The sequence below is a fragment of the Seriola lalandi genome, unplaced genomic scaffold (genome assembly GCF_002814215.2).
Source record: "Seriola lalandi dorsalis isolate HSWRI2012SDOR001 ecotype SW California unplaced genomic scaffold, Sedor1 jcf7180002054351, whole genome shotgun sequence".
Classification (NCBI taxonomy): domain Eukaryota; kingdom Metazoa; phylum Chordata; class Actinopteri; order Carangiformes; family Carangidae; genus Seriola; species Seriola lalandi.
In genome coordinates, this window is record NW_019524904.1 from 228,935 (window position 1) to 243,088 (window position 14,154).

The 14,154-nt window shown below is 41.5% G+C and overlaps 1 protein-coding gene across 2 annotated transcripts in view; it reads left to right on the forward strand.

Annotated features, from left to right (window-relative positions):
* The first annotated feature begins 4,036 nt into the window (after nt 1-4,036).
* The window catches only part of ctdspla (CTD (carboxy-terminal domain, RNA polymerase II, polypeptide A) small phosphatase-like a), a 31,549-nt gene continuing 21,431 nt past the window's right edge, over nt 4,037-14,154 (forward strand). For both annotated transcript variants that reach the window (XM_023407923.2, XM_023407924.2), the window contains exon 1: nt 4,037-4,637. In XM_023407923.2, coding sequence (XP_023263691.1) covers nt 4,562-4,637 — 76 coding nt within the window. In that variant the 5' untranslated portion in view covers nt 4,037-4,561. The remainder of the gene's footprint in view (nt 4,638-14,154) is intronic.

Sequence of the window (14,154 nt, forward strand, 5' to 3'; positions counted from 1 at the left end):
AGAATGTAGTCTTATGTAAACAGCTGTCTTTCAAAAAAAATAAAAAATAAACAACAACAAAATAACAGTGTATTACTGACAGACAACAAAGTCTTCCTGTTATGAACCACTGGAGTGTGGATTGTGGCCTTTACCAGGGTCAAGTCAGACTTTTTAACTCTAACTGCTTTCGTTTCTCTTTGCAACTTGTTTTTAGATGAAGTACCAAAACACCCTATCAACTTCTGCAATTCAATATTTAAAGTAATACATGTTTGATACCCTCCTAATCAACTGTATTTGAACAGTTATCCTACAGGCATCGATCTAATTAGATTCTTTAAAGGCAGATTTTCATCTTGAAAGCTCAGAAAACCATGTAGTAGCCTTCCAATGGTTTGTTCTAAAACTGTGGTACATAAACACCTCTTAAGAAGCCTGCTGGGGAACAAAGTATGAAGTGCATTTTTCAGATCCTCTTTGTTCATTCAGAGTCCTGTTATGTTGGAGAGGCAGAAAATCAGATTTGATAAGGACTTCACATAAACCTTCATATATCACTGAAGCCGGAGTAATAACCCATCCTGTGATATCTGCTTCGTCTGATTCCTTTACCAAAATTGCATCTTGGTAAAGACCGTCAATCATTGCTTCCACAGGATAAATCTCCATGTATCCCCAGGGCTCAAATCTAATAATCTGAGCCCTAATTAAAACCTGTCCTGATTTTGCAGGAGAATGACGAGATGTGATCTCTACTGTTTCAATCATTTTAATACCCCTCAATGATAAAAAGACATCCTGGCATCCGCTTGATGATGGTGTATGTTACTTAATCTTCCTAAATGTGTCTACATTTAAAATAAGCTCACTTGAAAATAGCCTGTAGCAGTTGAGATCAAGTGTAATCCACAAGGTGGCGCCACAAGAAAACAAATCATTGTTTGTGCAGAAGCAAAACCACAAAAACATCTGCAGTAAATGTCCAAGCACAGCATTTTACTGATTATTTAGTACAAAGAGTGGTCTGAGGGAGCCCTTCAACTCTAAAATTAAAACAGACTGTGACAGTTAATTAGGTTTACATATATTTTTAGACAGCTATAGACAGGCTTTGTTAGTTATCAAGCTTACCTTTGTAACATCTGTCGGCTATCAGCTTGCTCAAAAGGAAAAGCAAGCAAGTTGTATCTGCCTTTTACACGTTTTTTGCTTGTCTCATGTCTTTTTTTTTTATTGTTTGCCTCCTTGAATTTATGTGCAGGCCCCTTGGAACTTCTGGACATTAGACTATATTCCCTTCCTGGACAGGAACCATGTCCCTTTACAAGCCTCCCCATGTCATTGTTTAGCTGTGTTTAACAGCCTGAGAAAATAAAGTGAAAGAGGCCCATGCAGAGAGAGAGAGGATTATGCGATTGCAACTCCTCACTGAACTACACCCACGTTCATAAAACATTCAAGCACCCACAGTCTGACAGCGCACCAGATGTATTTGAAGGCAGTGAAAAAGATCATCTGTGTCCTATCAAAGTTAATATCAAGACCATATTTATTTTAATTATTCATCAACAGAAATACGCTGCTGGAGGGCAGTGCCATTCAATTCCCTCCGAGAGAGAAATGTCAGAGGCCAACAGTGTTTGATGTCGATGATCAAGAAGTGAATACTTCAGTGTTTGGTTTCATGTCTTACGGTAGTGTCGGTGCATTATGTGCGGATCTTTCTTTATTCCGCTCACCACACCCTCTACCGCAAAGACTGCGAGGACATGTTTTTGGCCTGTAGCTGAAATTTATTCAAAAAAAAAAAGATTATGTACAGGCTCAAATAAGCTCATGCGTTCTGTGCTCAGTCTAACAACGATAAGAGACAACCACACAATCATTCATCCTGGACTGACAGCTGTTGGCTGCCACTTCAGGGTTTCATTTAATTTATAGTTTGTTTTTGTTTAGTTTTTTTTTATTAATGAGCACCCATAATGTAAAAATTTGCAGGCAAGACATCAACCAGTACAGAGATAGTTAATAACTCCATTTAATATTCAGTGATGAAGAAAGAATGCTTACAAATTCAAGTTATTGTGGTACCACTTTCTAATATGTCACCATGTGGACGGTCAGGCATTATATGAGTCCCACTTATGTGTTAAACAGCTGTAAATATTGTTATGTAAGATTTATTTATAGATGACCATATACGTCATATAACGTGCTTAGCAATGTTACATGACTCACCCGTAAAGTGATGTGTTATTGGAGCTTATGTGTTGTATTGTTTAATCTATTTCTTTATCATCATTATTTTTGTCTTTCACTTTGTATAGTTTGTATGTTGTATGATAAAGCCATTGATTATAATGTCTAACAATGAATGTCCATACATTCTGATTACTGCCTGATTGTTGTTATTGATGATGCTAAACCTCCAACACTGATCGATCATTCCCTTCCGCAAATAATCAACAGTTTATGACAGATGTTTTTTTTGCTATAAAAACTCTTAATACTTTCACTTCCTCCTCTTTTCCTTTGAATAATTTCATATCTAATCTATATAAAGTAAACAAGCTGTGGTTACACACATGCTGTGTCATCAGATTTCAAGAGGCCATGTAGTCTTCACACACAGAAACCTGACACCGACTGTCAAGTGCTGAGGAGAGATTGCGATAGTGCAAAGTGGCTCAGAGACCTGTGTTGCTGTGTCAATTGTACACGTACATTATTGTAAACACCGTGACAGACCCACACAGCGAGCATCATATCGGCCGGGAGATTACATACTAATTATGAGTAGTATCAACAGATGACAGCCTGCACTTACTGCTGTTTTTCCTCCTGTCCATATGCCATCATACACTTGTCTCTCAGGTGGTGTCATTTAGGGCTGTGTGGGCCTCTGCTCCATTAAAGTGACAGCGAAGGTGAAGAGGGACGAACACTCAGACACGTCACTGTTGGCAACGCACCAGAAAACCACTTTATCTCCCGTGTTGTTATTCTACGGTCCACTGAGGCTGAAATAGCATGAATAATATTTGTTTATCGGTGCATGTGGAGGGTGTAGGTCTCTGGTGCACAGCAGGATATCAGATCAAGGGACAGGGATGGGCTACATGATGTAAACCTCAGAGTAAAGGGCCACTCCACTGATTTTTTAACGCACACTGTAGATGCCATCAATCGTGGGGAGAACTTCCAAGTGTGTGAAAACAGCTGTTTAAATTCTTCTGTGGCTCTGGAGGAGTTTCGTGAAGTCTGAGGAAAATAACCCTGATGATGTCACTGTGATGTCATTAGGGTTATCTCAGCTTGGGCCTGGGCGGTACTTATTTTTTTACCTGAACACACCCACTCACTTTTTGTGTTTTTTGGGAGACGATTAAAGACATGTTCCTAGCAAAACAAACTCCTTTATTAGATCTGCTTGTAGACGCCACAGACCAGATATTGCTTCGTCATGTCCTCAGTGTTGCTTAAAGGGAATTTTAGGGTAATGACATCCTGAGGGGGGAGTTTACATTCTCTATTTACATGTAAATTTCACAAGGTTAATTTTTAAAGCCTGGTTCAAATGTTTTTTTTTTGTGTCAAATTTGTTCAGTTTGACCCTTTTAAGCCAAAAATAATCATTGAAATAGCAGGATTTGTTAAAACTCCACCAGGATTACAGTGCTGGCGTTATTAGAAAGGGTTTGAAACAACATTTAGGCAATGGGGAAGACCTTATTCACCCCTTAACATTTTTTACAAGTTAAATATATGTTGAAAATGTGAAAAAAATGTTTTTTTTTTACAGAATTGGTTAGTGAGGGTGGGGTTGCACAAATACTTATAATACTTTCTAAATTATATTTGTGCAATTTATATTTGGAAGAATCTGCAAACATATTCTCAATTATGTTTTTAATTATTGTCTGTAAGTGTGTCCTGAGGCTTGAAGCTGTGTGTGACATGTGCCCCCCCCCCCCCCCCCAGCTTCTAAGGATAAGAAAGAATACCAACATACAGTGAGTGGTGGGCGGACTGAGTCTTTTCAGCCAGGACGGAGAGGGATAATAGAAATGTTGAAGGCGTGTTGTTGTTGTCGTTGTAGTGTAGTGAGCTCGCTTGGCTCTCTGGCAGGAGGACGGTCGCCATCTCCGGGTAAACACTGTAACCGTATCACGCAGTTGATATTGTAGTGTGTGGAGTGGAGCCGGAGCGTACAGTAGCAGCAGCAGCAGCAGCAGCGGCGGCGGCAGCAGCAGCAGCAGCAGAAGGCGGGGGCTATGCTGCCTGCAACAGCTACAGCGGACACACACGGCTTCAAAGCAGGACTGACGCTTTGTTTGTCTCCTGCACATCGGACTGTCACCTCAGATGTTGGACGCACTGTGGCCGCTTTTCCTCACTGACATTTCGTCTCGTCTATAAGCTCCGGGGAATGGGACTGAACGCTTCGAATAAAATGGGATTTTAATGCTGCAAACAGCGGACGCTCTAGCCTGTGCACAGCCAGGGGACTGTAGTACACTTGGTAATGTTTACCAAGGAATAAAACGGTGTAGCCGAAGGTGCATAACATCTCGTTTCCATGGACAACACGTCCATAATAACACAGGTTGCAAATCCGAAAGAGGAGGAGAGCATTTCTTCAAGTCAAGATAAAGGTAAGGGCGCACACAAAACTGCAAATGTCACACGCCATTGTTATTCCAATTCTCACATGCCTGAATTTTGATTTCCGTCTGATTTGGTGCAGCCGTAGATTGTTTACGCTGCTCGGTGCCAATCTGATCTGCAGCACCTCGGTGCAGAGAGGATACTGGGCTCCGGACTGCAATAGCAAGCCAGTGTATCGACGGAAAAACCTCCATTGTTCAGCTGAAGCAGAGAGAAACATTAAGAGCTCGAGCCCTCAGCCAGGCTGCCAGTGAATACTATGTTGTGGGTGCACTGTAACTTTACTGTCCAGAGCTTTATTTTTTATAGCCTATCAAGACCTCATTTTTAAATTCTTAAACATTTTGCGACTTAAAAACATGTGATATTTTCTTATCTGTGTGGAGTGAGGTGGGTTTACTACAGGGGGCGGGTACTCTACTCCTTTTCCCTTGCACTGGCGACATCCCTGTATGCATCACTGACACTGTAAAATGCCTAGTATACTACCAATAACAAATCCCACCAAATATAAAGGGTATATCAACAGTTTGACTATGATACCATCAAAAAAAACCTATATTTTTTAAAAAGCATTTAAAATGCAAGATATATAATTGTGCCTGTGGGAGTCCCTTTATGTGTGTTGTAAAAGCTTGCAGGTTTATTCAACCAAAAGCCATGAATAACAGTAGATACACATAAATCCATTTTGCACATTCTGTCCATTTTGGAATAAAAGCATGATAGTTCAGCAAAAATATAGGACGGCAATGCCTCTACAGTAAAAACTGTATTGTTTATCAGCATCATCTGCTCCTTGATGATAATAAAACAATTATCACCATATATCTGAGAGTGTATATGCACTCTGTTTGAAATGTCCACTTCCAGCTGCGCAAAAAGTGCCTGAAAACAACAGCTCGACAGCTGCTCTACAGATTACAGAGGCTGAGCGAAAACACATTTTCTCTCTGTTGTTTTGCACAAGAGTCGCCACTAACCATGTGGTGATGACATCAATGACAAATCCCCCTCATGAGTCAGGAGCTTTTCAGTTTCCATTAATGTTGAGAGGGGTTTTCGCCAGTCTGTGCAGGCTGTGACACTTTTTTGAACTCTAAACAGAGAGGAAAGTCCTGCATATTTAACTCATTTCCATTTTGATTGGAGTTCACATAGCATATGCTCCTGTCCACGCAAGAAAATCAGGCAATGGATTGCTGTATACACACACGTAGGACATACTGGTGTCCATGGGAGATCACAGCAGGAGGGCATGGTTGTTTGGAGCTCAGGGCCCCCGTCATTCCCCCGGCACCCAGGGTGCTTGGAGGCCAGAGGGACCACAACTTCCTGCTACACCCATTGCTCTGTGGGAGGAAAGGTCACCTTCCTGCATCACCCTCTGCTGAGCAGCACTGACAAACATGAACCACTCTGACTCACTGACCTCCCAGCTAGTGGTCATGAAAAGAAGTAATAATCTGGACTTGTTTGCTTTGATAAGTAATTGAACACAGACCTAATTCAAAATCAGAAATGAGGTTTTAATAAAAAAAAATAAAAAAAAACCTTTATTCTCACTGCAATAATGCATTATCCTTGCTTGAAACCACACCGGGATGGATCTGCATCATCATGGCAGCCAGAATAATTGTGATTTATGTGACGTATTTCTTCATTCCCTCATCAGCTCACTCCAGTCTTATGGCGCTGCCTTGATAATTGAAAACCATTTTAAAGAAGCAAATATTCTGCTTCATCCGTCTCAGCACCGCACTGAATAATATCACCCAGGAAATTTGTTAGAAGAAAATTAAAACTGTTGCTTTTTTTTCTTTTTAGCACATCACTTAATCGCCTGCACAGAATTCCCACACTTTCTTGTCTGCAACATCCTGCTTGTCTTGAACAGTAAATCCCAGATGATCTGGAATCTGACAATTAATCTGGCAGGATAAAATCCAGGCTCAGTCGCTGACCAGAGCGGTCAACACACACACACACACACACACACACACACACACATACACACATACACACAGTCAGGCTCCTTCAACGGCTGCTGTGAAAAAACACACACACACACACACACACACACATACACACACACAGTATCACTAGGGAGCTTCCTGAATGGAGTCCCTGCCCTTCACTACTGCCTCTGTCAAAGCAGACAACAAACAGCACTTGTTGTCCAGGACAGTTACTCTGTGACCTGCTCGGGCTGCACTGAAGCCACAAATGATTCCACACACACACACACACACACACACACACACACACACACACATACACACACACACACTCGCATGCTGAATATTTCAGAACACTGGCAGTGCTGCTATTTTCAGAGTCCTATCAGTTTCATTCCAAGCAAAGATGTAGTAACTCACTGGAGCCAACATTTTTAGACATTTGGTCAGGTGGAGATTATATTTTTATGCATTATGGATTATGTTAAATGAAGTGAGGGGTTGGAATCATAATGTGGGTGGTTTCTTTCTTCAGACGGAGCACGTGTATTGGTACAAAGTCAAGCCATGTTGTATTGAAGTTGGACAAGGCTATGTTTGCACTACAGAGTCCGCTTTGAATGTATGTTTCAAAACACATTCAAACTGTTAAAAGATGAGATCAAAATAAAAGATAAAACAGCGATGTTGAACTAATTTAAAGCTAGATACCAGCACTGGAGCACATAGGAGGCCAAGAAAAGAGCGTTTCTTGTCTCCAAACCCAAATTAGGCGTTTCATTTGGCAGCCATTTACTTTTCAGGGTCTGATGCAATGAGATGTAATGGATGGACTAACAACGCACAGGGAGTCAGAGACCGGCCAGCCTCCGTCTCGCTTCACATCTCACTTGGGCTCTTGCTCTGACGACTTCGCAGTCCAGCAGGTATCAATGGACGAGCTGTTTACCTTAATCAGATTATCTCAAATCTGAGTTTAGCTCTTCACTCCTGCCTGGGTGACCGATGACAGACAGTCCGACCGGCACGTACAGCTGCAAGCGTTGAGTTGAACAATGATTATGATGTTGGTAATCTTTTCAAAATGTGGACTGCAACATATTGCTGAAAATATGGTTGTTTTTTTGTTAGTAAACTGATGCGATTGCTCATTTTATTTAACAAAGTCATTAAAGGAAGGACCAGGAATGTGTTTGTCCATCTCTCAGTACTTAGGTACTCAGGTCCAAGCTAACTGGTTCCTATCAAAGACACAAATCCCTCATAAACAAGTCTTCAACTTAAAAGAAAGGGTCAGTAATTTTCGTCAAACAGCTGGGCACTGCAGTTTTTAGCAAACATTAGCAAAACTAAATAGCGCATTGGTTGGGGACTATTTTCAACCATGGATTAATACACATTCGGTAATGTAGTAAATATTTACAACATAAAAGTGGTAAATGTGGATTAATTCAAAATAAACTACAGTGCCCACGTTCATGATGATGAAGATACACGTTGCGTACAGTATTAACTTGCATCAGGCTTTGGGTTACACAGACAATACTTGTGAGTGGGATCAATGTATCGTTGGATTGAGCTTCTCGGTGGATTTGCTGACAATAAGAAAAATATAGAATATCACCAGTGTTGTTTTGTGAATCTGCTCCTGTGTCGCACAGGGATAAAGCAGTGTGTTTGTCAGCTTTGCTTCTTCCTCACGGCTCAATATGTGTAGAATTTTCCCTAGAGTCTGTGGAATAACTTGTTTGCTTTTTTAAAAATCCCGTTTTGGGGGAAGAACATGAAACACAAATTCTTTTTTTTTTTTTTTTTTTTTTTAATTACATGTTTGGTTTTCTTGGCTTAGGCTGAGTAATATACTGTACATTCTCCTGAACAGACATAATGTCATTCTCCCCTGTCATTACTCCAGTGGTAGCTCAAGGCCGCAACAACAGTGAAGACACTAAACGGTATATTTTACAGAGCCCATTAACCTTCAGCCTTTTCAAAAACCCTGTGGTCAATGTACTCTACCTGTCCTACTGCATGTGAATGTCTGCTATGGTGATGAGACATATAATTTCACTTGAAGCATAGACAAGGACGAGCAGCAGACGCTGATATTTATGTATACCAATGGCAAATGGCAAATATCACGATTCCCTCGAAGGCTTGTTGGTTAGAAAATCTTTGGACCGCCGTAAGGAAAATGAGAAGAAAAATGCTGGAGCTCTAATTTTATATTAATCTGGAGAAAGGCCTGTGAGTATATACACACTTGGCTTTTGTGGTTATTCCTGGAACTCGCTGCTGTACATTAATAAAGTGTTTACGATGTGTGGACCACACCTGCAGGGGTGTGCGCAGCGAGCGAGCGAGCGAGGGGAGCTACTGTGAGTTTTGGCTGCCCCTGGAGTCCCTGGCACAAGTCGCCGCTATGCTGTGTACAGCACTTCGCTGTCACGGCCCAACTCAAACCGTAGGGGGAAAGAAGGACAACAATCTTTTACGTGGTCATAAGTGACATAGACGTCTTCGATTATATATTTCGAGGATACAGTATGTCGTTCTCAAGCCGTCCACCTCCCTTGAGAATCACATCGGATTGCTATGTGCATACGGTGGAGTCGATATTCAGGGCACCATTTTGACTGAGAGAAAGAGGGAGAGAAAAGCTGGACTGCTCTGAAGTGCAGGTCCTTATTACAGATTTATGAGCCTATTTCAGCCAATGTTGCTCAGAAAAGCTGATTATCTGCACCTCCAGGGAAGTGTGTGAGTGTTAGATGTTTCCCAGCACATCTTCATTACTTTAGTCCAATACCATACTGGGCAGCTGATTGGGAAGAGTTGAATGTTTTTTTTCTTCCGAGCCTAAGCTCCTTGACTGATAAGCTTGTTAACTGTATGTGCGAGATCGGCCCCTGCTTCAGCGTTTGCATGAACACGGCTGAAGTGGAATTTGGGGGGATTGTATTAATTTATGTCTTTTTACATTCATTGAGGCCCACACCAAGAAACAAAGCTTGCTGTAAAAAAACAGCTGTAAGTAGAAAATAAATGCTTTGTTGTAGTAACTTTTGTGCTACGGTTGCTCTGTGCAGAGCTTGTTTGGCGTTGTGAGTAACCGCAGTGGACTTGCCAGCACTGAATTTCATATTATGTATGAGCTCATAAACAGTCAATCGCCAATAGTGGCTCCCTTAGGTGTTTGTCGACGTATCAATCTCTTGTTTCGACTTGAAAATGAGGCCTAAAAATCACAGTTTATGTTCATATCTTCCAGGCTAGCTGTTTCCCCCAATTTCAGTCTTTTCAGACTTAAGCTAACCCCCCCTCCCCCTGCTAAGATACATCATATGACAAACTCCATGCAAATACAAATGTTCCTTTACTAAAAAAGAATGTTTTTTGGACAAAAATTATAAAATTAGATGATGACCCACTATGTTACTCTTCTTATATTAATCAGTCTTGAATGTTAATCAAATTACCTTTCAATATTTTGATATCTGGAAACAAGCTGAGTAGCAGTCCTGTATAGTTCCCCCTCTCTTCTGTGCACTTCCTCAGTGGTGGACTTTGGTTCTTTCTGTTAAATAAAGTGTAATAATGAGTGTGTGTTTTTCCCCCTTAGCCAATAAGGGTTATCTCTTTTGACACAGAATGCATTAGAAAGATTTATGTCAAATTTTCACATCCACTCACAATAAAGATTCAAGTTAAAAATCAGCAAAGTGGCCCTTAATTAGGAGGCAGCATGTAGATCTATGGATTGTGAGACACAATGAAGGAGATGCAATCGCACTGCAATCCGTCCTCGGAGAGGCCACAGGGGAAAATAGTGTGGGTTGACTCTTTCTTCACTCCTACACTGGCTGACTGTGAATACTTAAGCCTTCACTCAGAATTGCAGTTAACTGGGAAGAAAGAGAAAAGGGCTCACATCGTTCCTGCTCTGAAGTCCAAGCACTGGCTTCCAGTTTAAAATAGACCGTTAACATCCTTTTACTTGTTTATTAAATCTTGTCACAGACTGTATAGTTGATATGCTGCCAGTATGACTTCAGTAGAGGCCTCAGATCCACAGATACTGTGCTACAATCTGCATTTGGGGACCTGAACTCTGTAATAATCTCCCTGTGAGTCTGACCTGAGAACAGTTTAAAGTGAAAGATACTTTCAACGCTGGTGACAGTAACTAAAAATTGTGCATTCAAAATCTTAAGTATGTGCTTGTTTTGCAGCAGAGTGACTGTCAGTGTTATATTATTATATCGATAATGCATTATCGTGTAAGTAGCATTTTAATGTAGCTGGTTACTTTATACACTGTTGGGCAATTCATTTATAATAATGCATCACGTTTTATCAAAACGTGAATATGCTTATATGAATGTGCTTTGTATAAAAAATATTTTAATAATTGATAATATAAAAAAGTATCCAAATGGATTTACAGGCAAAGGACATCCTGGCACCACTGAGTCTTATATGTCAAATAGTTTTAATTAAAACATATAATTTTTCTCTTACTTATTTAATTATTTTATGTGTGTAATTCAGCGATCATGTTTTTGTCAGAGAAAGTACTGTAGGTCCTGAGACTCACATGAGGCCAGGTTCCTGTTTCTATTCCTGTTCGTACTGTTCAGTTTCATTCCTGTGTTACGAGATGATGACGGGTCGGGATGCAGAACAGTAAATACACAATGTGAATTCAGTTTGTTTTTAGTTATCTTTTCTTTGTCTTTGAGCTGTAAATTATTTACATAAGAATAATTTCTATTTCAAATGCACACACTTAATTCCTCCTCTTATATAATGCTTTGTGATTGGCTTGTTTCAAGATGTAATCAGCACATGAAAAAACCCAACAGTTCTCTGCATCCCGTTGGTTGGTTCTGCTGCACAACAAAGGTTTGGCTTTTTCTGGGCCTGTTTTTTTGTTTTTTATGCCTGTGTGCTTTGGACTGTATGTGGGAAGTTTTATGTTCAAACGCGGTCTCAAGTGTAGCTCACTATATGCTGTGGTTGCTTGTTTTGGCGCAAACGCTGTTTCGAAATGAAAATGACTATTACAGTAACATTTTTAAGCAAATTCTTCATGAAATCATATTCTGCCCTGTTGGGCCTCCATCCTGAGCAGTAACTGGTTGTGATTGCACTGTAATAACGTTGTTTATATTGATTTGAACGAGAAAATATGAACCCCAGCAGATAGGGGCATTGTCTTGTATCCAATTTCTAAGTTTGATTGACCGCACCCGTCAGTGACTTTCAAGTCTTCAAACTGCTCGACTACTGAAGACAAACAACTGACACTCTGGTTCCTCTGGTGCATGCTTGTCGTGCTTAGCTTTAAATGCACAGTATTGTTGTGGGATTACATCACTCTGCCTTGCCTCTGTATATCTCGACACGTTGGCATTCAGTGGTTTTGAATGAGTGAAGACCATTATTAATGCTCCAAAAGCCACAATCCCATTGGAGCAAAAGGAGCGCCTGCCACATGGCCGCAGCAGGCTGGATGCTACCGCTCGAAACCGCCTCTTAACTGGACGGGAACGCTGTGCGCAGTCGGACAGGCCGCAGGCTAGGGTTTATTTAGCATTCGTTCAGCCAAATGGACATTGTCAAAACAGATCAATACAGTCAGAGAAAGGTAGGGGTCAAGGAAGGAAGAGTGGAGGGGTGTGTGTGTGTGTGTGTTTGTGAAGGAGAGAGAGCACGAGGAAGTGTTCCAATAGCATCTGCGTCTCTGGGGTTGCGGGCAGGTACCCAGCCTGGCTCTGACAAGGGGATGGCCTTTCTGCATATTTTGCCCTCCTCTGGCTGGCATTCATCACCAGTAATTGGCTATCTAAAAGGAAGATCATGTTTTGTCTGTAATGATTTTCTGTCACCCTTCCTGAATTATGCTGCATGCCAGTTTGTGAGATATTTGACAGAAGCGCATAAAAGGTTTATGCATTTTTTAAAGGGATGAGCAAGGAATACGCAAATACACGAGTACAAAGGCTGGAAGACGCACAAAGAGATATTCCTCCGCCTCTCCAGAGGTACAGGTGAATACTGTTTAACTGTAGATCTCAAGGGGCGCTAAGTAGGACATGCTGTGTGTGAAAACGTAGAGATCAACCCCTCTCATTGAGCAGAGGCATGGGAAAATGTAGCAGCGGGCAGGGCACACACACGCTCACACCAACACATGCACAAAAATATGACCTACTTGTTTATTTCCTTTCCAGCCATAGCGAGCCGCATTTTAATGCGCCTTAATCTGATTTACCGTTATTTTTGATGCCTGCGACGTTTATGGGTGAATTTGTATGTGAGAACAAAACTTAGAGGGGCTTAGAGGGTTTTACACATTACGGTTGGTACTGCTCAGCCAGTGAAAATAGTTGTATAATGTTTTTTTGTGGCTGTAAAGAAGCTTTCTAAAGCCTAAAAAATAACCCTAATGATGTCAGAGTGATGTCATCAGGCTTATCTCAGCTTTGACTTGGAGACTACACAGTTTTAACAGAAAGCCTAGGTTACAGACTGTGGCTCAGGAGATTGAAAGATGTGGCCATTTACTAAGCAGGAAAGGTCTGATGCTGGTTGCATTGTGGGAAATGCAGGATACAGAGTTTTTGGCGCTTGACCCATGTTAGGGATTAAAGTCGGCATTTCTCTGCCACTGCTTCTTTGATTTTAACTGTTCTGTCTCGATACCAAATTGTTGGAGTACCCCTTTAAATTCCATCAGCTCACTGGATCAACTTCCAGGATCCAGTTTTACAGCTGCATTGACAGCATCTCCCACTCTGGGGTCACCAAGTGTACGAGCATGTCCATGTTCAAGTGAAGCCTCAAGACAGGCCTTTAATTTCATCTGACATTAATTCGTCTAACGTTTTTCTTTTTTAACCAACAGACAGGCAAGCAGGATTTCCCATCAGTCGCTGAGCCTCTGGCGTTGAGCGCACAGTTGTAGATGAGAATATAAAAAGATATATAAATAATGAACTGCCACAGCCCCAAACAATGTGGGCTGTGTTGCTGCCGGTTGCGTAACTCCAGCAGAATAGTCAGATCTCCCTCATTATTTCTCCCTGAGCTCTCAGTTGGTTAATTCTCCCATGCTTGTCATCTCCTTCATTTCGCCAAGCGCTCAAGAAGCAGCAGTCCTCGTCCCCCCCCCCGGGGGGGGGCTGCATGCAGGCTGGCACTGCCACCACAGCGACTACAATGCTCTACGGGCTGGAAAACAGGGGCAGACCCACCCACGTCTCTTTGTCAGGTTCACAGCAGCAGCGAGGAGAATTAGTACCTTGCATGACATGGGTGCCAACTGCCAACTGAGACGTACATGTGTTTGAATCTCAGAAAATTGTGTCTTGACTTGTTCAAATGTAACTGGGTTATTGAGTGAATGTCAGTTACATAAAGTCATGTAGGATGCAAATGTATATATAAATCCTGCTGGTGGAGGGGAGTAAAGCCAGAAGGGCAGCTGAGGGTCAGTCAGTGTGACTAAAGGCATCTGCTAGAACTAAGTGTACCTCCACAG